We start from the raw sequence: 26,827 nt of genomic DNA on the forward strand, positions 1-26,827 counted from the left end.
TAACATCATCGATTAATTTACAATTGAATTATCCGTTTCCGCTTCGGTACATATCTTAATGTCTATTCTGACAACCAACACAAGCCTTTGAGACTGCACAAATATAGAAGTCTAATAATACATTAGGATCATTCAAAGGCTCATTGGGCTAATTTATCATTCTCATTTCTCTTTAACACATGGTAAGACCTTGTACATCAAGAAATAGCAAATGTGCTCGAAAATACTTTTATATACTCTAGGGGTTTTACTTTTTCATCAGTCATCCTTCTCTCTGGGTGTAGATTAGTTCATTAAATGACTTATTATGGCTCGCTTGGTCAATATACTTTTCCACCAGTGGAAAGCCTATTTCTAGTATTGGGGGTGAGACTCACTGAAGCGTCTTTGGACTTTTCCTCCCCAGCAGCTAGCTTGGCCACCCTGGTGATGATAGGGGCTACGTTCGTTGGGCCATACAGCTGGATTTTGGGAAGGCAGTTCTGGTAAGCCTCCACTACCCCCTGGATACCTTTACATGGGAAATAAGACCGAGATTAGAATCCTGCAAAGCTCAAATCCAAGCATAGTTTAAAAAAATCACTTCTGCGTAAAGTCTAAGAGTGTAATTCAGGGAACTAGAATTTAACACTGGTGATGTAAGGAGCTGGGGGATATTTGTCTTTTTTTCAAGCCAGAAGGTTCTTGCTCAAGCTGAATTACCCACCTCCCATCACCACCACCACTGAAAACAAAAAAACTGTGCTCTTACCCTCACATTCATCATCGTCTGGGTTGAAATTAATGGCAAAGTCATGAGAAACCTGGATGAGAAGCAATCAAAAACAATTACAGGAAAACTGTAGGTCTCCCTGCCAGCAGACAAATGACTTCTGTCACACATGGAGACTCGTACAACTCTCGCATCTCTGCTTGCACATGCAGCTTCCCAACCATCCATCTACTTTCTAACCACTTCGTCCAATACCAGTTGAGCTACTCATGAGAAACTAATTCATCGACTGGAGATGGGGATTTTAGAGGACTTACTGCTTTCAGGTTTTAAGAATCTATACTAGTCCATGCCTGCTGCACCAGTACTTTAAGCAGCTGTAGTTCTTCGCTCCTAAACATTTTGGCTGTAGGAAATGGAGTGTCACCTTTTGCGAAAAGGTTTATTTTTAGCAAAAAGACTGATGTGCATACAATCATATCAGCTCATTTTCACAACATAGAAAGTAATACATTTATTTTGATATGAATAGAAAAAAATATTTTTAGCTGCATTTACATATTTATATAGGACCTAAACACAAAAACTTCTGCTCTCTATGTAAAAACCCTGTCTTGATCCATCACAAGGACCCATTCAAATAAATGGGACAAAGACTGAGGCCTCTTTGTGCTGGATTTACCTGAGTAAGGTGTGGACCTGCACTTAAGGATCATGTTATAATACTCATACTTTCCGCCCAGGCCCTATTTGCTTAAACTTCACATGAAAACTCATTCTTCTGGTCAGGGTGGAATCAATTAAAATAAATAATATAAAATACTCAATTGAATGGGTTAGTGGTGGGCAAATAGAAAAGATAGTTTAAATAGCTCAAGGATCAAGAAAGATAGCTAGACTACCAACCTAAAAACTACAATAGAAAAGTCACAGAAAGCAACTGATGAAGAATAATAGACAAAAAACATTGGGAAACTGTGAGAACCTTGAATTATTCCAAATGTAATCCTTCTGGAAGACACTTGGAAAAATAAAATAATGATCTATTTTGCTTACCTCATAATTTGGAGGAATCCGTGCACCAAAGCCCAAAGCAGAGAACCTTTTGTCACTAAAATGAGACAAATAAGGAATAATATTGAAACGAGTGGGGGAAAAAAGCTACTCCAGGAAGAACCAGAAAAGAAAACTTGAAAAGATTAAACAGACTAAGAAAGCTTAGCACATACACAACTTTCCGCTTTTGGTTTCAGTGTTCAAGAGTTTACAGAGCTTTTGTAAATTGAAGAGCTATTTTTTGTAATTTGACTACTAATATGGATTTCTCACATTTTCTTATTCTTTTCTTGAAGATTGCATAGAGTATCCTGCATTTACATACCATTACCACACAAAGCAAAATCTCTGAACATAACACTTTGTATTGCATTTATTTTTTACATGAATGCATGGCACAATGAATGTAATAACCGTTACCCATTCCACTGCTGCAGATATATCCTTCCAACTCTACATTGCAAGATACTCTCTAGGCAAGAGTCTAGGCAGCTTCAGAAACGCATTTGCTGTAGTTGGGGGCAACAGTTGGGCTGGGACCCCCAGAATTTTATTTTCTCCCTTTGGGAATGTGTTTTCCTCTCCACTGTATCTAGTGTTTAACTGTTGTGACATACCGTTATATTCTTAAATGCTATAGAAATCTCTTAAGCACTCTTTGGCAAAATGCTGCAAAGGGCGCTATACCAAATAAAATGAAGTTGCACTGCAGCAAAAGTGTTGACCTTTCTAACTTCCCTAAAATCCCTATTTTTTTTAATAAAGGTCATTCAGAATTTAATAAACAAAAGGAAGGCAAATCTTCCATGTTTAATATTCAATTTGACATTACAATCACATTACAAGGAGCAATGCTGGACAAGAGGTCAGGACAAGTTTGTCTTCCTTTCCAACTCAAGTCAGGTTGATTCAGTTACCCTTCTTTAGCAGATTGTAATCTCTTCTGTAAACATTAACCATAGGCTGTAGTATCTATATGCCTAAAAATGAAAGTATATTCTTCTAAATCTGTATGTTCTTACTTGGACAAATTAAAACTAAATCCTGAGGCACAGGCACACAAAGACCAGCACTAGCAACAAACAACTTAGAGCAAGAAAAGTTTGTCAATGGGAAGCTGGGATTCCAGCAGGGACTTCATCTCTGAGTAGAGTGATGGAGGAGATACAGCATGAGAAGATAAAAAAAAAAATCGCACTCAAGGTAGCTGACAGTACAGGAAAATTGTACCACTAATGGGATTTGAAAGAGCTCTGAGACGTGGGGAAAGAGCGGCTGAAACTACACGATGATCAAATCAAGAGATAAAGCGATGTGTGTCTGGTCGCCTCATCTGTTCTCATTTAAAACAGGATGAGCCGAGGTAAACAAGGCATTCTCGTGGCTGACGGGTTATGTGTCCGTCCACTTGATAGCAGGACAGAAACTCAATTTTAAATTGATCTGAAATTAAGCAAATATGTAACCACATAAATAAGCTTTTAATAATGTTCATAGTGCTGATGAAGAAGCAGCAAAGCAGTAAATAATTAAAGATGAACAGAGTAATTAGTACAGCCTTTTATTTGTCCTTTCATTCTCATACTGCTTTATCCAGTACAGGGTCACAGGGGAGCCAGAGCCTATCCCAGCAATCAACGGGCACAAGGCAGGATCCCCTTTGGAAGGGGTGTTAGTACATTGCAGGGCACAGACAGACAGACACACACGCATCCACACCAGGGCCAGTTTTCCAGAAGCCAAATGGACATTCCAGTATGTCTTTGGACTGTGGGGGGGAACCCAGAGCGCCTGGAGGAAATCCATTCGAAAATGTAAACTCCCTGCAGATAGCATCCCAGGATTTTGAACCCAGGGCCCCAGCACTAAAAGGCAGCAATATCAACCACTACAGCACTGTGGCACCCAGCCTTTTTTTCTCTTTAGATTCATTGGTTTGGCTGTGAAAGAAGTGTGCCAGGATTGTCTCCATTTTCCGGACAGCAATGTATCTGTTGTAAAGTATCTACCATCACGACAAGTCTTACCTGGCACATTAGCTGTTCTTTTCAGTCAGGAGCAGCTTTTGTTGATGACCATAGCACACCAACTGCACTGCCATAGAGATCTCAGTAAACGTCTTAACCACATCCCTGATATGTGACTTGTTGATTTTTCCAATCAGCTTTATGATTTATGTGATCTAGCAGGGATTTAAGTACTAATAACTAGAAACACCTGAAATACTCTCCTGGGTACACTCACATGTATCTCTGTGACCAATGTAAACAGAGTGTCTGATAGGATGATTTTTATTAATAGTAACTTAAGTTAATAGGAAGCACATTACAAACTCATTTCCATTTTACCATGCAACTCCCCACCCTTATTAATACAAGATCAGTTTTCACTGAACAAACACTCCATTAGAGAAAACTGCTGACATTTTCTAACCCCATTACTAGAAGCTTCTAAATTAAAGATGTTAACTGGTGATGATTCAAATAATACCCTAGAGTGGGGAAACGTCAATTTTTGACAATGCCCGTTTGTACCTGACAGTTTTACAAACAATTTTCTTATGCCACAGATTTATATCAGCAAGTGTTATTATACAGTATTTGCCATCTAAGAAAATTGCTATCTACAGTTAGCACAACACCATTAAATATTCCCATCGAAAATGCAACGTTCAATAGTAATAAACTCACAGATTAAAAAAAAAAGTATTTCCCCCAGAATTAAATGTGTGAAATGAAAATGAATAAAAATGTTTAATCTGTTTTTTAGTAGCCAAATTTGACAAATTCTACACCGTACAATCTTTTTGCAAACATACAGAGAGATAATAGAAATAGGTGGCACAGTTGTTAGCACTGATGCCTTCCCGGGCTGGGGCCATAGGTTCAGTTCCCAGGGTGCTATCTGTGTGGAGTTTGTACAGTACAGTATGTTCTCCCATGTTCATGTGGATTTGGTCCAGGTGTTCCAGTTTCCTCCGACAGTCCAAAAACATACTGGTATGTAAATTGACTTCTTAGGTGTGAATGCGTGTAGTTTTGTGTCTCTGTGTACCCTTGGTGCCTTCTGCTTGTCAGAATAGGCTCTGGTCATTTTCTAAACTCTTATATTCCATATGGCAATTTCATACAGCACATAAATGTAAACTGGCACATGTCATTTCACATTTGCTCTTTTTGAAAGGACCAAGGTTTACATCAGCCTCTTAATGTAGAAATCCAATGTGCTACTTTATATATATATTTTGTGAAACAGACGTATTTTTTGCACGGAAGGACTTATTATATCAATTTTAAGTTTAAAGAAAAAGGTGTTTAAATTGTAAATATTTAAAAAAAAAACCATATCCAGAATGTAAAATAAAATAGTAATTATATATGTTCTTGTGATGTGGAATGTTCCATTTGAGAGTAAATGTAAAATGTATCAGAGGAAATCTAGTAAGAGACAGTGTTGAAGCAAAAATCAGAGCAAATTTTGCAAAAAGCTTTCTGTTTACAATTCCAAGTCTGCAGGACACATAAAAAGGAAAATATCAAGATCAATAAGATCCACTGTTAACATTTACCATATTGTTGTTTTCTGCACTGGAAAGGATAAATATAGCAAACCAATTACTTGACACCAACAGAAAAACAGAATAAAAACAAGAATATGCAGTACTAGAATATTTTCTTTATGTCTTTATGGATATCTTGTAGTTTCATTAAATTTTTTACCTACATAAAACAAAGCTTGCATCTAGTTCTCTTAACCCTGTTTCAATTCCTAAACATATTAAAGGAGGGGTAGAGAAGTTTGTGTTAAATCGCAGAACATTAACTTCGACTCCCAAATTGCATGTGTGTATGAGATGTATATTCATATGCTTAATACCATTCAACAGTGTTAATTGCAAGATTTTCATTCTCTTTTTGCATATTACTTAGCATTAGAAAAAACATTTAAGGAAGAAATATGCCATATATCTCTAATTATATGAGCTGAGTATATTATATTATCTCTCATATAAATATATCTACTTGTCATATTCATATTAAATAATTATTTTAGTCACTATAAGGAAAGTGGATTATGAACTTAATTTTTTATCTGCTTCTAATACAAATCATGTACTTTCCTGCACTGCCCAGATGGAAATTATTCATCTCTTTATTTGGTTATTTTTCCTTCCTCAGAAGAGAGTCCTTTGTCACTCTTTTGGGTCTGCCAATTTATTTTTAGTCACAGACGTGCAAAAATGGGAAAACGCAAACGTGTGAATTTCTGGATGCCCTCCCCAGCGATGTCAGTGTTCTTAGAATTGTTAATGCAGGAACAGTCAATGAAAGAGCCAAGATAGGCTTTGGAGACATTGGCAGCTTTCTGCTTCTCACTTCCTGCGACTGGGTGAACAGATGGTTCTGTTACTCCGAGCACCACAGGGGCTCCAAAATAACCCTGCAGCTTCATACATTCACATCAGCTGGGTCACTGCTTCTGGTAAATATCCTCCTAGGGACTGGGTCTGACTTCCCTTGGTTGGGTAAGTGACAACACCATGCCTAGCCAATGGGCTGGGACTTTCCAAGGTAGCCTTCAACTGGATGAACAATCATATCTTGCATGTCTAATTGTGCCAAAACTGTATTAAAATACATATGCTGTATACATAGAACTGCAAAAAATCAAATTTGATTAATCAAAGTGTTATTCTCTGTTTCTACAGTATTTGTTCCTGCCCTCCCAGTAGAGATTACTGGCCTCAAAAAATAAAATATTAATAAATGATTGTGAACTGTTATTAATCAGATTGACTAGAGGGTTGAGAATCTACAATTCCATAATCGTTATCTTGTCTCATGCATATTTAATGAAGGCAAAATGCATTTGCTGTGTATTTAATGGACAAAAGCCCATGTGACCAGACTGCATGTGGAAGCCCCCAACCTCATGTTGTACAAGAGCCAAGCAAGGTTGCCTTCAGAAAGGAGATTTCTTTAAAAATATTAAAATAAAATAATTAGTCGGGAAATCACCACATCCATTCCTTTTGCCTGAAGTATCCCAAAAAACTAAATTCTAATACAGAACAATAATGGTTAAACTAAGAAAACTGTAATAATTACAAAAGAAAAAAGTCTACAAGTACAACACACTGCCTTTACACAGCTCAGTAAGACAGACGACATGTAAACAGCCATCTAGCAATCTTCCTGAAAATCCAGAGTTCTTAAATGTGTAAAAATAAGGACACAACATACACACTCACTCAACACAAGAACACACCAGGAGTCTTGATATGACTGAGGTGATAGGGGGCAATAATGAGAAACTCCCGCATGGAGGAAGGTAAAGCAGCACTTGGGAAAGCACAGGAATCTCAGTCATTCAACCAGCCACTCTGTGGAAAAAGAAAATACACTGCAATCATAATTTTAAAAAATCATCTTCAGAGTTAGTTTCAACTCCTGGGTAAATGCAAGTTAAAAGCTGAAATGTAGTGCCAGTCTGGATGCAGCACTGAGCTGAATTTCCACCCAGTGCTATATTGGCACCACCGACAGAAGCCTTGCCAGATACAGGGGTATCAGCTTGATGCTTTCTTCGCCAGGCTGAGAGGGGGAGAATATATTATAGGGTTGCTGCACGTGAGAAGAGAAGCAGATTCTTGCCAGGTATAGATACACAGGCTTCCTCAGTGTCTCATCTTTGCTCTTTCAGCCTATTACTGTAACAAGAACCGACTCTTGCTTCATAACAGTTGAGCTCATCCAGGCTCAAACCTTCTTGGTTCCACTGGACACTTCCTGCGGGCCTACTAATCACTTTCCACTCCATGTGCTAATATGACCATATTTGCTTTCAATGCAACAAGGCTTTAAATGTAACAAGGCAGAAACGGAAAGCATATGTGACTCCTGATAACATATTTGTAGCAGACTCACTTACTGTTCCACCCGAGTAAGTTCTTCCCAAAGCAGCAAAAACACCCAGCAGATGCTAAGGTCTCTATATCCATCTTCACACCAGGCTCAAATAAAAGCGGACAGCCAAGACCACACTCAATTGCATAGGGTAAGTAGTTTGCTTCAGAAGAACTTTATGTTTTGCAAAATGCTTTTCTGGTACAGCATACTTGTGAAAATATTAGTGTTAATTATAGACACGATGGAGTTGTCATTTGCATTTTCCATATTTGTTCTATGTTATACCTCCCTTTTAAAGGCAAATAGCATATATTGCGTGTTCACCTGACTTCTGGATATAGGATGTTTTATTATTAACAAGATTTATGTTAGACATTATAAAGTAGTTATGATTCATGTACACTGCATACATATCCGTTCTATTGAAATAACTTTTGCGATGTCTCATTTAGCAACTGGCAAAAATAAATGTGAAGCCATATGCATACTGTATATATATTAGTTGGTATGCTGCAAAACTGAAAGGTAACTGGGCTCTGGAATATGCATCACCTGTAAACTGTACTCGAGGGACTGAGAAAGCTAAACAGTCTTAGGGATATTACATTTAATGCAGCTCTGGCCTTTTTTTGGTAAACAGAGTGTGGTTTGACTGGAACAGACTTGGAAAAAATAATACAATTTTAAGGGAAGTCATAGGATAAAAAAGAACAAAATCCTGTAAAGTAAATATCCTGCCATCTACTGTACTGTACCCCCCGCAATGACACCCCATCTGGCTGTATCACAAATAATGTACACATTTAAACTGAATATTCTTAATCAAAACTGCCAGCAAAAACTTTAAAGACAATCCAGGAACCAAAATGTTGATTGCAAAAGCATTCATCACATTTTGGCAAAACTAAAGTAGTTCAGGAGCACAAAATTACTTTGACAAGTCACAAAACTAGTTGAAAGGCCTCCATACGAATGCAATCGTCGTTATTTCAGATGATTACAGAAAAAAGGCACCCGTCTCTGTAAGGTTAGGTAGTGAAACTCAATAAAACAGTCAACAAAGACCAGGGAGTTTTCAAAACAGCTCAGGAATAGAGTTGTAAAATGACAAAGAAGGTGAGAAGAATCTAAAAAAAAAAAATCAAAGACACTTAATATCCCTTCAAGCACAGCCAAGTGCATGATTAAGAAGCATACAGCATACTGTGAGAACAGTACATACCTGTCATAGTCCTGGCAGATCTCCCCCACAGCTATCAAGGCCTTTAGATACTCATTGGGCTGGTAGGGGTTGATGTAGTGCAATGAGCAGCTGTTTCGGGGATCCCCATTGGAAGCAGTGAAGTCAATGGCTACCTGAAATACAGTGACAGATTGACAGAGGTGCAAGGCTCTCAGTTTGCTATGTCACAGTCTGCCCTTCTCCCTGGGAGATGAAACTGGGAGAACACAATCTATTAGCATCTATTAGCTCATCTTGTCACAGAGCGCATGCATATGAGACCATGAGAGCTTTGAAAGAATCTGACTAATCCTCAGTCACAGAAAACACTTTCATGTTTCACAGAGAGTTGGAGGCATCCCTTTACCTTGTCAACCAGTTCTTCCAAAATATTTTTTTAATAAAAACAAAAAAGATATCTATATCTACAGTCCATATCTGTTTTTAAGGTATCCAAATTTGGGAGTTGCCAACTGCTAGTGAACTCACTGTAATAATACTTGCACCAGCACACTAGAGAAGAAGACAACATGCGTGCATTCTCAGAAACATGTACTTTCAGACCACCCCCTGCTTTCCACAACCTGCGTCCACAGTGATGGCAGCAGGACTGATGCACCTCTCAGTGATAATACACTAAGGTCTAATAGAAGATGGGAAAACGACTCCCTTTGAATCCATTCCAGTCATGGAAGAATTTGGTCAATTGTCCGATGTCCCAGTGATTTAGCCCAGTGCTAACATGTACTCTAAGTGGACATAACTTCCTGTTGAACTCCACATTCAGACACTCCCCAAAGCTGCATTTTTAACTGATAATAAAGAGACGGTGTGCCTTGAAGACCACCTGTGTTGTGAGATTTAAATAATTGCTTTATCCCTACTTATTGATCCACCATGTCATGCCACAAGCTGCCTTCAAGGACTTGTTCTCAGATTTTTAACTTGTAAAGGGCAGAAAAACATGATCTAATACATCACCCCTTATGATCAGCATACGGTATTGCTTCCGCAATTTAGTTAGGGAGTGAGGAATCCTCTAGGGTTTATCTAGTAAATTGTAGACTTTAAAATGAATTTAAATTGATTTAGAACTGTTGCTTCCGGCAAATCCATGATCTGCATTGCAATTGGGTTTGGCAGTGTACTGTATATCAGCAGCTGTGAAATAGCATGGACTAATAACATATTATACAATATTTTATTATATATTATAATAATGACTGTCATGGCCATCTCTTGCACAGTGAATCTGAGCTCCTTCCATCAGGTGCTGATTTAATTTAAGGACCTAAATTGAAGTGCAACAGGACTAAGCTATCCTTGATATTTATCATTCATGTATCTTATTTATGTATCTAATGCACTTTTGGTCTAAATTCGTATTTGTCTTTTTAATTGCGAGGATTACTTGAAGCTGCTATTTTATTTTTCTCATCTTATGCATACGTTTCTTAAGTGGTAATGGGTTTATGTTGTGTTAAATGTAATGTGTTATGTCTTTTACTTGCCTGCAAAACAAAGGGAGTATACATCAAGGAAAAACATTTTTCATTAAACAAACAAGATATAATAATAATAATATAATAAACTTTTTTATATAGTGCCTTTAAAGGTGGCTACTCAAAGCGCTTGAGACCAGGACTACATTCATTGTTTTAACAAATGGGCAGTACAACCAAAGTCCATCTTATAACCATTATCCCTCCTTAAATACAACCTTTCCGATTTTCAACACTACACTTATCAGTTTAAATACATCTATACAGCTAGAAACACCCAAACATGCAAAGTAGTTCATCTTAAAGTGACAAATTAAACTAGGCCACCAAGAATGTACATTCCTGTATTCCATGTTTTATTCAGGAGTTAATCCTTATCCTAAAAAACAATGCAGTGTGGTCTGAGAGCTCTGTTGATAAGTGTGGTTGACATACTAAGTATTCAACTTACAGTAAAGTGTATCTGGCATCCTCCCATGATGTAGTCCAAGAAGGAATACACTCTGTGAAGCTGCAGGAGAAAGAACAGAAAACATAGCTGTTTATCCCACCTAGCAGAAAGCTACAAATTCAAAAAAGGTCAATGTGATTGTTAGTGATATGACCACCCGCTTCTTCCAATTCAGGGTCGTGGAAGAGCTGGAGTATATCCTGGCAAGCAACGAGCGCAAGGCAGGGTACACTGTGGACAGGACACCAGTCTGTCACTGGGCATGCAGACACAAGCACAGACACATACAAACTCCACATAAACAGCACCCCAGGTCCAAAACCGAACCCCTAGCCCCAGTGCTGAGACAGCAGTGCTAACTACTGTGCCATAACGCCACCCAATACTATGATAATTGGGTTCTAATTCAGGACATCACTTAAGAGATAGACAGCTCATCTTAGAAGGGTTGGATGACGTGTACAAAAAGAACTAGGGCAATTTATTACAACAAGAACTAATGAAACACCATCAAGAAAATTCAACCTCACTGAACACTCATACTCAGACTATTCAAAATGTAGGGGTGAGGATATTAAAATAGCTTGAATACATTGCTCCTGTCTGGGAAAATTAATTGACACCCACCCACAGTTGTCATGAAGTAATAATCAGACTAGTTTCTCTGTTTTTTCAAAAAACATCTGAAAACAGTCCTATAACATAATAAGGTGCTCAAGGAAACTTGGTTATCTCCACAGGTTCACCTGGCTCAAGATTCAATATTCCAGTGCTGTCACAGCTTTTACAAGATTCCTTGACAATTATGTTTAGCATCAGCACAGAGGAAATATCACAATGCCAAATTATTTCTATACTGTCATGGCTAAACCTTAATATTGCTCTTGGGAGCTCCTTAATGGTTTCCTAGATTCTTCTGGACTCTCTGACAGATGATATTTTTGGCTTTGCCTCAAAGTAAGCTTACATAAGAAGAATTAGAGAGAAGAAAGATCCTATTAAGTCTTGTCCATCTTCTCACAGGTCACCCTACAGATAACTTCCTGGATTTCATTGTTGCTTAAACTCACATATACCTTTTTTCATGCTGTGCTCCATGGGAAGCCGAATTTCATTCTTTAGCCCTGGGTCTAAGCTGTTGCAAACCGCATACATTATATATCTGAATGTGGAAATGAGTTCTATTTATTCACCTGATCTGTATGTAGATGCTGTTGTGCCACCTTACCTTGAGATCACTGAGGATGACGACACCAGAATTCTTGTAGTTCCTCTTCTTCATTTTGTATTTGGGATTTACACAATCCCAACTGACCTTCGAATACGAAAAGCAAACAGGACAAGTTCATGATCTTATCTATGCAAACACAGCATGGAGACTTTATTAAGGAATTTAAAAACAAAATAAGGAAGGGGTTTGACTCATTGAATATAGTTACTTAAGAAGCGTTTAGATTTAACTCACCTTATTTCCTCCCATGACTTTTTGCATCTCTCCAAAGGTAGCATAAAACTCCCCGATAAAATCGTGTTTCCCCCTGGAGTCATAATCCCAGACCAGACACTGAGTGAAAAAGATGCACCCATTCATTTAATGAATTGATCACAACGATAATTTTATCTTTATATGGATTATCAAAAGAAATATCACTTTATTATACATGCAATATATCATATTTCTTTTAAAATAAAAGTATCTGTCTTCTGACTAATGATTAGAAGTTTTCACATCTGATTTTGACAACTGATTCTTCATGACTGACTAATGCACTCCAGGGATTATGACTGTTGCATAAGTAGTAATTAATCTCATTAGTGACATAGCGGACTGCACACCTAGGAACGAAATGATTTATCACTTTGAATGTCAAGACTGATCAAAATCAAGAAGGAAAAATACAAAATGCAGTTTTAATCAAGAGAACAGTGCCTTTTCCTGTACCAGAGGCTAAACTGTGCCGCATTCTGTCTGTGGCATTAACAGCCAACAATTTCCTGCTTACATTTAATAAGCAAGGCAAGATGTTGCAATCAAACATGGTACATCCATGGTGCTTGCTAACCATGAGCCAGGATGCTTTGCCACCATTGATGAGGAGGTCCAAGTGTTATGGACTGAGAAGGTACTGTATGTCTAGTTGCTACAGACTCCAGATCTAGGGACTGATGTCAATCTGACTGAATGGCTCTACACTGCTCAAGTCCTGGGACCTCACTTGCAGCTCCTGTGGCAACACTCCAGCAATATCCTGCCACTGTAAAATGAGAATGTCATAGCTATGTTATGTCATACTTCTACATTGGTAGGATGAGCTGGGGAGAATATTTGGCATCTATGGCTCAAAAGACCAGTGAACTGGAACGTGTTTGAATAGGCTCTATGAGAAAAGTGGGACAGCATTCCACTAGTCATCATGTGCAGCGGCTTCCAGAGGTGGCCACACACACACCACTAGCCTGTGACTTTCATGGTAGACTCCCTGCTCATCAACCCTGTAAGTGACAAATGTTAATCAGCATAATGAATGTATCTTTCCCCTGTCTGTTCAACAAAATGTCAGTGCACCTACTACCAAAAAGTGCAAATTGTTCTCCCAACTCGTCGAGGTTTTGTGTTGAAAATTACATTTGTAAAAAAGGTGTTCTTCTAAATATTTTAACTTCATTTCTTACTTGAAATTCTGGCTCTTTTAACACTTTTCAAAATGTGTCAGTAAGAAGAATTAATCTGAAGAATTAACCTTAAAGAGGACTCTTAGGTGAAATGAGGTAACATTTGGCTTTATTCTGAGATCATGAGTATAAACTTGACATTAATAATACTTTGGTATTTAGCCAATTTTATTATTTATTTAGCTGGCAGCATTATTCAAAGTGATTTATGTAAAATAATAATCATACTTAAGTTCAATTTCACAGGGCACTGTAACAAAGTTACATAATGCAATAAGTAGAGTGATATCGTGGAGCACGTAATACACTATCTGTAGTACACTATTGATTTTTCATAGCTTCCTATTATGTTTTGTAGTTTTTCTTTTCTCAGTTAATGCATCAGTATTTGCTTTGTAGCAGCCATAGTAAATCCACACTGAAGTACATTTCTATCAGTCTAACAGAAAACCAAAAGAAACTTCGTATGTTGATTAGGTCATCTTCTTCGTGCACAGTCATATCAGAATCATGAGCAATTCATTCAGCATTTCAGAGCAATATGCTAGTCAGCAAAGTGCAGACAGATGTCTCAGTTAGAAGTGAATTTTCTTACTGAGGGTGGCTCCCTGGCAAGAGCATTAGAGTGCTCTGTTCTATCTGGACCATCCGCATTCCTGGGTCACTAAATTACTTCTTGTGTTAACACCAGCCCAACTCTTAATGACTAAACTGCCAATACTGTTGTCTTAAATATTCAAAGGTGAACATGAGATCTCACTATCACTGATGGCACCTACAAAACCTGTTAGGACTGATGTTATCCAGCATGAGGTAGATAGACTTGGGCAACAATCCAAAATACTATGCATCAAGAATGCTTTTGCAATACATTTTTAATATAACTTAAAAAAAATGAATAGGGAATAATTCATCCCCTTCCAATGATGTTCCATTTGATTAATTACAAATGAAGGTGAATACAAATTTCAATTAATATTTTTAATCAAAGCTTGAAAGCTCAAACTGAACACCTTCACGGGACAAATAGTCCCATAGAACTCAAATCTGTTGACTGCATCAATATTCAACCCATGAGTCAATACTTGGTGGATGCAACTTTAACAGCACTTACAGCAGGGAGTCATTTTGGATAGGTCTCTGCCAACTATGTACACCAGACAGCATTTTCAAGTCATGTCACAGATCTTCCATTGGTTTCAAGGTAGGACTTTGACTGGGCCACTCAAGGATATTCATTTTCTCACTTGTTAAGCCAAGGCACAATTTATAACCTATGCATACTGTATGTGCTGTATGTATACAGTACATATTACAAAATTAAAATATTGCAAAAGTAGAAACTGAATGTTAAAATGTTAAAGACCTCTATATATGTTAGTATTGTGAGACCCTTGGTTTTATACCAATCAAACAGGTTCTCTTGTATCCTCAATGAGGGAAAGGCACATATAGTAGTAGAGACGGAGGAATACTGGAAGAACAGACCGCTGGGAGAAATGCTTCCCATCTTCTTGGTGACTAATTCTGGAGTATGAGGTTATGAATTCTGCTGTGAGCAGTCTGCAGCACCTGCTGCAGGCTTCCTACCTTCAGCTTCCTGCTCTCGTCGCAGCTGCACAAGGAGCTCAGCGAGACTTTGAAGGCCTCCCAGACAGGGTTCAGGTTGTTCTTGACAACCTGCAAATGGAAAGCAGCAACAAGGGAACTGAAGCACCTGACTGCTCGGCCCTTTCTGCCACCTCTCCTTTCTTAATGAAGATCATACATGGTGGAAACCCAGGAGCTGGGTTATTCTTGATATCGCCGTTCGAGTGATTTCTGCATACATGCAAGTTTTAAGAATAAAGATGACAAGTGACAAAAAACATGCAGAAAAAAGCACAATCAACATTAATATAAGAGACATGCAGTGTATGCCCTTTCTATAGCAGTGGGCAGGACTGGTAGGCTGTCAGTATCCCTACTAAATTCACATTCTCAGCACGTGTTCTAACCACTATTACAGTGCATTTCTCAGAAGAAAGCAAAGATTTAGTCCTGTTTGTTTTCTTTACTATCACATCCTTTTACATCCTCAAAGTCGAGCCGATACAGAAAGGCTGGTAAGTGTCACATCAGAAGCATCTGTCTTCCTGTGGTTTGCTGCAGTCTGCCTACAAAGTATTTGAGAATCCTCTGGATGAACTACTCAAATGTTAATGGATTCATCCAGAATCATTCTGCTCTACTGGTGAGGGATTATTCTTTTGTATGACAAACAATCCCTGCAACATTAAATATTTCCCAAAAGAAGGGCCACAAGAAATTAGGCAGCACAAGAAATAAATAGGCACTAATTATGATGAGTATTATTACATAATTACAATTTACTCTTTTGAATAAAGGCATTCCAAAACATACTTTACATTTACATTGGTGACAACAAGAAATGGCTCTATCTTTGAGTCAGTCATGATTTGGCAGACAGGAATGGTATGCTTATATTAACCCTACACTATCCAGATTCCTTCCTTGTGCCATAACATACAGTATAGCTCAAAAACATTACACACACACCCCTCACCTCAGTTCTATAAACAAGCTGCTCACTTTCGTCATCGTTGATTCTGTAGATCTCCAAAAAGGGGTCCGATTTACTGAAGAGATCCTGTAAAAGTATTTGAAGAAGTGACTGTATTAACATAACATGGTACTCAATTTAGATAAAAGTTTCACATTTAGAAGTTCTTAATACGTCCTGGATTTTTAAGTGCTGTAGAAAAACAATTGGATTTCTTTGTCCACTTGTTCAATGAGCATCTTCCATGTCCTCTTCAACTGATGAAACAAATCCCTTGATCTGAGCTGAATGTTTGTACCCAGAGTCACTGCATCGTCGGTACATTCTTGGCTTGCTTCAGCAGCCTTCCAACCATGACACAACTTTAGATATCTGGGACATTAACAAGCAATGTGCCCTTCAACCTAACATCTCAATAGGAATCTCAGCAGATTTGTTATAAATGACACCAGGTTAACGTTTTGGATACTGAGGGTCATAGCTGCAATAGGCCTGCTTAACAAGTACCCTGTTAAGTCATGGAAATAATACATGGGACAAATACAAAGTCTTGACTCTTTAATGTGAATTGCATTTTAATAGCCTGGGCAGGGACTTTAAGATTGAACATGGTAATCAAGGTGTTTTAGGGGCTGTAAATTAAATTAATAAAATAGGCCAGAATATTCTGCAAAAGAACCCAATAAGAATATGGGAATCTAGAAATCCCTTATCTTAATAAAACAGACAAATTGGTCCGACCATCCACTGTAGTACCCCTTCCCAATAATATCACTATTTTGATTATTCTGCACACTGTGGTAAAGAAATAGACTCTCACCTCTGACGCAGTTTGCTCTCTAGCAATTACATGTTTGACATAACCAAAAATAAGAAGATGGTTCTTTGTAATTGCTCACATTGAATATCAACTTGGATATCCATCCCTGTTATTCAGTTACTCAAGGGCTAAACTAATTCTGCAGGGGATAGCAGAGGTTATTATAACCCCCCAGTCTCAGGGAAAAAAAACCTTTTAATGTCTACATTTCTCAGAGCATTAGTGTGATGCATCTCCACAGGGGCTCAGACGATGGAAGAGCAGGTAGTCCCTATCTTGTTGTCACGGCAACGACTTGCCAGTGACATCACAGCAGCCTGATTTAGATGTGCGATTGTCAGCACTTAATCTCTCCACCAGTGTCAAAGGGATTTTTTAAATTAATCATGTTGTTAAAGTCTCACATTGACTATGAGCGCAATTTTGCATATTTTTTAAAGATTTTATTTAGACAGTATTATATAGTCGTTTCTTCTAAAAGGAAATGTCTTTGCTAAAAGGAATTTCTTTGAAATTTTCATAGGAAGACTGCATGTTGAAAAATGTACTCATACGTTTAGTACGTATTAAAAATGAATAAAAACAAGTAGTTGTTAGTTATACTTGCTCCTTTTCTTTTCCCTTCTTGCTCCTAATGGTTAATTTTGTTCATCCCTGCTGGAACACTGGTCTGGCAGAGACCATCAGCATTAGCTCTCTCTACAAGCCAGGCCATTCTGCTGTCTACCTGGACAACTTTACACATTTCTTCAAATAAATAAGGACATTAAAACCAACACATCTACCCTATGGGAAACACCTAAGGCATATTTAAATTTCAGCTTTAGAAAAATTGTTGTTCAATATCAACAAAAACTATAATAACAAGAGGCAAAAAGAGTTCATAAGAGCAATTCTTTTTTTTCCCCAGAAACAAAACATTGTTTTCATTCATTGCTCAAAAACATATTAAACTCAGAAGTTTACTGCTATTAAAGTTTTGTTGAGAAGACGGTGAATTAATCTTACACTTAAGTATTTACTAAGGTAGGGGAACCCATAAAAATGTGTTCTTTTTAAATAATCTGGACTAGATGGGTACATGATGGAGCTGGAGTTTTAATGAATCTGAAAATTAGCCTGACTCTTCCTTAGATATAGAGTATCTATTGCTCTGAGGAGAGCAGGAGTCAACTGAGCTCAATGTATAAAGCTAGGGCATCGCTCATTGAGAAGAATAACACAGACCCAGAGGACCTCATTATTACTGAATTTAGTTGTAAGAATCCTTGCAAAAATACTGGCTGACAGATATTATTCTACTTACTATTATCAAATCAGACCACACATGCTCACACATGTCAGAGATGATCCTGCAGATATCTGCTGCTTACTTAACATCACAGATTTCCACACATCACAATGCAATCCTTAGAAGCTGAAAGAATGTTTGCCCACAGTGTGTTTTTTTAATTGAATGTACTGTGGAGGCTTTTATAAGAGGTTTTAAATGGGTCATCCGTTAGCAGAATGGATTAGATTTTTCCCAAGTCACATTCCACATCTGTTGTAAACAATTTGTATTCTTCTTTCCTCTTTTAATTAGACAGGAGTAATAGGCATATTCCTTTTCACTTTTTATTTGACCTATTTTACTGAAGTCCTAGCAGCGTCTGTCAAGGCTAACAATGATGCAGCTTGTTTTCAAATCAATAACAAGGAACACAAAATGTCACTGTATGCAGACAGTATATCACTACTCATCACAATTAAGAACCTTAAAAACAAATTCTCATTTAAAGAATTTTCACAATAGTTTTATTTTGTTTGCTAGGGTACATTCAGATAGAGTGCAAATGGAGATTTCAGCTCTGTTCCCTGTTAAAAAGGTGGATTAGCAGTACCTCACTTGTTATCACTGAACCACACAACTCAGATATGTTTCTGAATGGATCTGGCAAGGAGTGAGTGATCTCAGCATACTATAGTTGAGGAATGAATAGGGTGGTTGCGTTAAAATAACAATGGAATGCACTCCCACTGAACATAAGTTTTATTTAATACCTTCCTTGAGAATGAGAAAAAATAAAAAACTTTAGATTAGAGAGACACTACTCCTGTTTGCCCCCAGATGTATATGATCCTGATTGTTTTACTTCCTAACCATGATATTACAATAGATTAGTATGACAGAGAGCTTACAGACTTCAACATAGCATTTAATGATACAATTTGAACTCCAGCGATATCAAAAACTTGATATTCCAAATTATGTTTTACGATTAAATTTTGATTCCTCAAACCTTACAAAACATACAGCCCAACAGAGGTAAGAGTGTGTTGCGAAAATATTCAGTTCCTTACACAAATGTCATATTATGCTACCCTAATTTGAAATAGCAATTAGTGTTTGTTACATATACTGTACATCTATACATCTACTATACACAACACAAGCAAAAAAACAAATAAGGAAACTATACAAAAGAAAAACTGAAAAGCCCTGATTTCATACACATTCATACCCTTTAAGATGTACAAAATTTCCCTAAAGGGCCATAAAATAGGATGAAAATTCACCTTCCAGCAGAACAATAATCCAAAGCACTAGGCCTAACCTACACTAGAGCATCATAAGAATAAGAACGTGAATGTTCTTGAGTGGCTCAGTCCTGACATGAATGCTATTGAGAATCTGTGGAAAGGCTCGAGAACTGACTTCTGAAAGAACTGAAAGATTTGTGGCTGCAATTACTGCCATAGTGCTTCCAACAAATATCGAGTTCAAAATCCTCCATACTTATGTAATCTGAATAGGGTTTTTTCTCTCTCTAGGTTTCAATGACATTTATTCTAACCTATCTCATCCTTAGAAATCCTGAGTTTGAGCATTCATGTTTTGCCATAAAACAAAGTTTAATAAAATGTGCACGTTACAGTTTGCCATTTTTTGTAATTTCACAAAAATGGGACGCCATAGGAACTATCTGTATATTTGTGCAAGGCACTGTAAACTGAAGGAAAGTTTTTCAAACAAAGTGGTTTCACACATTTCTCACCCCCTTTTATGGCTATGCAAGAATAACAAGCAGATGATGGACATGACTTGGGAAAATAAAGCTGGAGTGTTAACTTCACCATGGCCAAAGGGGTACAGCCCAAGATTGCTCACAAGTCACAGTGGGACACCCAGCTCAAAATAAGCGTGATCCCGAAATCTCCCCAGCTGCTGTATTAAATTTGGCACACATATCTTACAGTATGTGGGCATGCCCTAAAGTAATCTGATTCTGAGTCATGATTAGGAATGAAATCAAACATAATGGTACATAAGTACATCCCACTGAAATAACATTTGTGCCCTGTGACCAGTCTTGAGGTAGACTTTCCCCCTTTGTCAGACCCCAAAATGTCAGTTTATTCCCTATCCCACATTTGGAATATGGAGGTATCCATACACTGGCTTCATATACAGAAGATTTGGATCTTTTACCACTGGAGGGAATAACTTTGGCCTTTCACAAAAGTGTTTTCTTTCAGAACACATGGGAGCCTTTGCATGACTTACTTACATCCTAGTATAACTTATTTGTTACTGTAGCTCAAGGGAAGGCTCTTTCACGCTCACATACTAATACCTGGGTTTATGTCATAAAGCCAAACAGTAACTGCTAAAACTCTTTGGCCAGTTACAAAGTTGAGTACAATCTGACCTTCGAAGCATATGTGCACTGCATTTGAACTAATTTAAAGCACTTCTTTTTTTCATTGTTTTTCTTGATAGCTTGATTTTCCCCTGTTGAAAAAAAATAATGTTCATAGCTGATCTTCATGTGAGTTTGCATTATGCGGTACTAACAGAACTAAAAATGTTATTCATCGGTAGCTGAGACTCAACATGTTTTCACACACGCTGTATTATATTGCAAATATTAGGTGACTCGAACACTTTCAGCAGTCAGTGGAATGGGACATATCCAGTGCCTGTTTATTAAAGTAATACCAACTTTCAAGGGAAAAGTACTTTATAAGACCAAGTTCAAATATTACAAAGTTGTCATTGTGTCACAGGGCAGGACCTTAATTAAGAATAATCAACAAGCTACAGGTATATCAACAGCATATTCTGTTTTTCATTATGCCTAGCTATTAGCAAGGACAAGTTCTCTTAAAATAATTTCAATAAAGGACGTACTGTACATCATAAACTAGCACAAGTCAACATCATTAGCCACCTTCTTGGAATGTGATTAAGAATGTTCTTCCAGGAATGTTACCATTTCAGATGTATTTTCCTCTTCTGCCCTATGCAAACTTTCCTTTTTCTCTAATAAGATTGGTCACACTTTACAGTAAAAGGCTGTTCACAACCTGAAGCTTGGGAAATACAGAAAGTCATGTGAATAGTGCTTTGTGATTTAAAGTGCATTTCATAAAGAGTGAAACATGCATCATATTTTATTTTGTAAATACATTTGTTTTAAAGTTAGTTATGTTACATATTCCAGCTACTTAATTTTGACCAGTTTATTATTGGCCAGGCACCATGAGTTTCAAGCAAAATGAATGTATTACAACATGACTGTTTCCGTCTTAATTCATAACTGGTCAATATCTGAATAATGAATACATAAAGGTTGTTTTTAACAAGGGCAATAAATAGCTCCTAAGGGCAGTCTTACTATTGTAGCTACTATATGATTGCTATTACCAGTTACTGGGTTTTAAAAAAAAACAATGCACACTGTATATACATACAATTGTTAAAAGTGCCATTCCTGAGAGAATTAAGTGGTTTCTTTGAAATAATTGTGCATTAGTTTAATTATTCATCTCTGCAAAGTAACAGAGTATCATTTTTATCGATTTTACTTGCTCTAGCTAGATTTTGAAGTGGCAGACGGGCATCTGTTTAGACACTGAACTAATGTGCACAAACCAGAGGCTAAGAGTTTTATGGTACAAGCCTAAGGGGTATCCTCTCCGTGTGTTCTTAACACTGTGTGCTTTTTATTGCCATGCTTACTGCAGCCTTCAGTGCATCCATTTTTCAGCAATCACTTTCAAGCATTACTGAAGTTCTGCATCTCAGCCATGGGGCCAAGACTCAAGGTTGACTCAGCCATGAGGTTAAAGTCTCATGCAAATTAAGTTAATTTCTTTCTGAAATGAACAATTAGAAACCCATAAACTCAGGGTTATTCTCAAATGCGTATACATATATATTTGGCAGATAACACAGCAGCAGAGGGTAATTTGCCAAGAGAACAAGGCAGAATTTTGTCAAAGGCAGAGTGGAAATGGAGCCTGATAACCTGCAAAGTGCAGCTCTCGGTGTGCCACTCATCCGCAGCGCGCTCAGGAAGGGAGTGTGGGTGGAGAGCTGTGTAGGTGTTTGTGTACAGTGCATCGGAGAGTGCTTGCAAGCTGGTGCACAAAACGGCAACTTGACGTGCTCTGGGGCAGTCGTACATTTCTCTGTCTCTCCGCTGTGCCCGCCTGTGTGGGAGGCCGTGTTTGTCTGTATGTATTGTGCAGGGAGAAGCTTGGTGTCCTTGTGTCATCACAAACAGCAGACAGATGGAACTCTGCTGCAGCAACAATGAAAACCGCTTGACAGGAAACAGCAGCATGATTTTTAACCCCTTAACTCCCACTAAAGCTGGCAACTAAGCAAAACCTGCCATGGAGCTGTATTGGCTTTTTATACAGGGAAAAATACAATACAATTCTGAAATGTCAGCAGTTTCTTTCGTTTCCCTAATGTCTATTTTATGAGGAACATTTAAAGTAATGGATTTTTATTTGTATACGATCATGATTCTTGAAACAGTCACAATGTTAAAGTGTATTGAGCAATTGATCTTGTAGGTTTACCATAATACACTGCAGTTCAGTTCACTACTCAGACTACAAATGTTAAATTTACTCCAAATGTTAAGGGCAAAGTGGTATAGAATTGGGATATGTAAAAAATAAATTCAAAACATTTGCTTCAAATGTTTAGCAGTTACTTGCAGAAGGACACTCAAGATATTGTAGGGGATAATACTGCAAGAAACATTAATCTGAAATTCAGATTGCACTGGAAATATAGAATTGAAACCTAATGACCTTAAAACGTTAGTTTTATCATACTCACGGATAATCAATAATAATCTGGTTCAATAAACCCAAAAAATGGTTCTAAAGGGTAAAGTAACATTTGTCTTTTGGAAATGAGAAATGTTGCGAACCAGGCTTACAAAATAAATTCCCAAAATAATTCATTTGTTGTTGAGCAGACACTCATAACTTCCAAGTTTATTATATTCTTCTTGTTTTCAAGAGAAAAATACAAAAACATACCTTATCATCCAATTTCTTGGCACAGAAGGAAAGTTCCACATAACCATTGTTTCCAGAAATCTCTTCAGCAATAACCTCAGAAGAATAATAAAACAAGTTATTTTATGACTTTTTCACTCATATTATGTTAGCAAGAAAAAACTCTCGGATTCCCCTCAGGAATTTTTGAGTGCTCAGATAACTATTACCCAGCAGCATTCAGCAAGCAGCATCATTATATCTGATTATCTAGAAGCACAGTATCAGTGTTTTTTTGTGATAGTAATACTCCTTTTCCTTAAATATTTTGCACATTTATACCTGAGGAGATCATTTCTATTTACCGGTTCAGAAGGTGTGATTACTACAACAATGCCCCAGAGATTTTTTTTTCCTTTAACAATTTGATATCATAGTTTTTATGTAAAGTCAGAGAAGAAATGTGAATGTTCACTGTTCATTTAGCATGACCATCACAAACGATAAATTCCAAGCCTGGCATTCAAAAGTTGAATCCTTCTTACTGCTTGAAAGCATTTGAAATACTGCATGTATCAGCAGGTGACAAACTGGTATCCTTGCAGTGCTGACCAGACTGGATTCAGGTAGGGAATGCATGTCATCCATTCCCCTTGAAGAAAGCTTTTGACAATCCGTTTGTTCTATTGTCTCCAATTTATAGAACCAGGAAAAATATTTTTGAAATTCAAACTTGTGGGACTATCTGTTTCTGTTGTAATTCAGAACAGCATTTTAGTTGTCATTTTAAAATCTGAAAGCGTCATTGGACTAGTTTAGATACTCTTTCTTTGTCCATTCTCTTCACCTAGAAACAAAGCCAATGTGAAAAACGTGAAGTGTGCTTTTTTATTTATGGTCAGAGGGAGATGAAGGACAGCTTGGAATCCTTCATCCTCCTAATCGTTGTGCCAGCAGCAGAAATACTTCCAGTGCATTATTTATGACAGCGATTTCTCACTCTGCTATTTTAGCGCTCACATTGTCTTCGCACTTCCTCTGATGTACAACATGAGAAGTACATGAGACTCTACTGACTGACGCAGCTGAAAAGACAACACTGGGCACTGAGCCGATCTCTCCAACTGTGCCACTGTTCACTTCAGAAACTAACACCTGTACAGTACAACACACAAGGAGAGGGTTTCAGAGGGGATCCTCTATGGTTCGGCTTGGAAGATGCTAACTTGGAGTGCAAGATGAGCCTAGACTCTAACCTCGGCCATGTCACTAGGCAACGGCAGTTTCTTTCGTTTCCTGGCTTTCACTGAAACAACAACTCCTGTAAAGTGTTGGGCACCTGCAAAGCTGCAGGGACACTCCAGTCTGTGCCAACTGTCCTGTAAGGCCCTGCAATGCTGGAAGTGTGTTCAGAAATGAATGGCTCTGATGGCTGATTTGATCAGCAGATCCTCACATGTCCTTGTGTAGCAATGGAACTGGAGCTGCCTTAAACAACCAGCAGCTCCAGATTGGATGGATATATCATTGAAAAAGAACTGATAGTTCCAGATTTTTACAAAGAAAGAAAAGGAAATTGTTTCCTTGCCCAAGAATAAATGATGTGGAAAATATATGCAGGACGGTCACTAGTCAGTGTAATTAATTGTATAAAATGAACACAGCATCACATAATTTGATTACTCTTCTACTTCTACCGTTCAATAATAAATGAGGGCCAGCACTTCACAACTATTTTCATAAAGCAAAAAAGGGAATTAATATACATTTGCAACTGTATAGACCATAATATACTGGATTATAGCCAGCACACCAACTGGAAGGTTTTTAGAGTAAAACCACGACTGGAACCTCTCCTGGATTCAGCTCAGAAATGATTCCAGGGATCTTAACAGAATTTGGTCTTTTCACTACACGGAAAATTGGAGATCATGTCTGAGAAAGACTAGCCAAAACAAAGAATGTGGTTTACCATGATTGAATCTGGAATTTGTAGTGTTATTAATATACTGCGCATGAGACAGGAATCTGTTCTTGTCACAATATTTTGCACACACAACGCTACTGGGCTTTAAGTATTGTTCTCTTCCAAATTAGCTTAAGCCTCCTTGAGCAACCTGCCAAATTCACAGAGTGGCTCATGTGCAGCTGCATACCAAATTGGATTCAGGCTCATTATTACCATATTAATAAAACTGACTTCAAGTATTTTCTCCCAGAAAGGTTATTACAAATCCCCTGGAAAATATTAGCATTGAACTATATGAGGATTCCAGCCAAGACGCTTTGCACACCCATCAAAACTCATTCTGACAAGCACCCAGTCACTGCTGAGCCAGTGTCACCAGCTTAGTTCACCTCCTCCTTTCTCTGCTGTAGCCCCAGAAGCGAACTCCATCCCACCTGCCAAACCTAGGATTAGACTCCACCTTCTCTCAAAATACACCCTCCTCCATGCCAAAAACCCAAACCCACACTGCTTTTCTTGATCCTTCCTTTTTATGTCTTTTTAGGAGGACATAAAACACATTTGGATGAAAGGCAGTAACTACCCCCTCTCACAGTGCAAAATCCAGAGAAAGATCTAACGATTCTGTATCTGTTCAATGTCGTTCTCCTACTGTCACCCTATTTATAATCATCCCATCACCCCCAATTGACACAGCAGTGTTGCCAAACACTAAAATAAAGAATTTAGAAGATGTGTCTTAATCATTCGAATTCCACAAGATCTCTCAAAAACACTACTCTAAAATCTAACAAACACATCTGACAAATAGTTCAATCTATCATGATTCCTTAAACTATTTTTATCTTCCGGAACTCTCATTCTATGAACGGTCTTTGATGCTAGATTGTCATTTACAAAGTTTACTGCCCATTGCACACTGCCTAACAAAAATAAGGCAACTTCTTTAAAGACATCATCCAAGGGATTATATCATAATTCGAGGGAGAAATATCTGTGATATTTCAGTTACATCTTAGGTGACTTGACACTTAAAAGATTTAAATGTTTAAAGTTTTTCTTTACAAAAAAAAAATCTTGGAACATTAGTAGACTAATACTTCAACTGCAAAGTCCCATACATACTGTACATTAGCCTAATGTTCACCCTCTTTACTAGCAATATGTGTATGGTAATGCTAATGGACTGCAAGTGCATGCTTTTTACATTGAATCCATTTCATTCAGCTCTTTAGAAGAATGCAAAATTCATGTTTCATAATCTGCAAAGGTTGCACAGTTGCTGACGAAATCCAAATCACTCTGAAGGCATGTGTCTGGAGTCTGAACCCTTACCACCAATACCTCATCATTACCACCAGGAATGTGCATGTCAGCAGTGAACGTCTGCTTTAGGTATCTTTGAAATGAACCATGTTCTAAGAAATTACTTGAACACACTTACTTTCAATCCTGCTCATGCATGTAGTCCATCTAGGGTCCATCCTGTTATAATCTCATTTGAGGCACAAACCCCACTTAGACAAGATAACTGCTCTCATCTGATCTCAGCCCCTCTTTGTTCACCTATTCCCATTTCACACTCCTTCCGGAGAGCAGTGAAATGCCAGTAATAGGCCTTGTACTTTCCTGACAATTACCCGGAGCAGTATAACTTCACTGTTG

General features: G+C 37.8%; 1 protein-coding gene across 1 annotated transcript in view; it reads right to left on the reverse strand.

Moving 5' to 3' along the window:
• Positions 1-26,827, reverse strand: part of cpne7 (copine VII) — a 54,130-nt gene that overhangs the window by 8,777 nt on the left and 18,526 nt on the right. Inside the window, exons 5-14 of the mRNA XM_006641204.3 lie at positions 23,236-23,310; positions 16,092-16,175; positions 15,116-15,205; positions 12,318-12,416; positions 12,081-12,167; positions 10,853-10,912; positions 8,900-9,033; positions 1,769-1,823; positions 752-803; positions 378-511 (exon numbers count right to left, since the gene is read on the reverse strand). Of these exons, the coding sequence (XP_006641267.2) occupies positions 378-511; positions 752-803; positions 1,769-1,823; positions 8,900-9,033; positions 10,853-10,912; positions 12,081-12,167; positions 12,318-12,416; positions 15,116-15,205; positions 16,092-16,175; positions 23,236-23,310 (870 nt within the window). The remainder of the gene's footprint in view (positions 1-377; positions 512-751; positions 804-1,768; positions 1,824-8,899; positions 9,034-10,852; positions 10,913-12,080; positions 12,168-12,317; positions 12,417-15,115; positions 15,206-16,091; positions 16,176-23,235; positions 23,311-26,827) is intronic.

The sequence above is a fragment of the Lepisosteus oculatus genome, chromosome 20 (genome assembly GCF_040954835.1).
Source record: "Lepisosteus oculatus isolate fLepOcu1 chromosome 20, fLepOcu1.hap2, whole genome shotgun sequence".
Classification (NCBI taxonomy): Eukaryota; Metazoa; Chordata; class Actinopteri; order Semionotiformes; family Lepisosteidae; genus Lepisosteus; species Lepisosteus oculatus.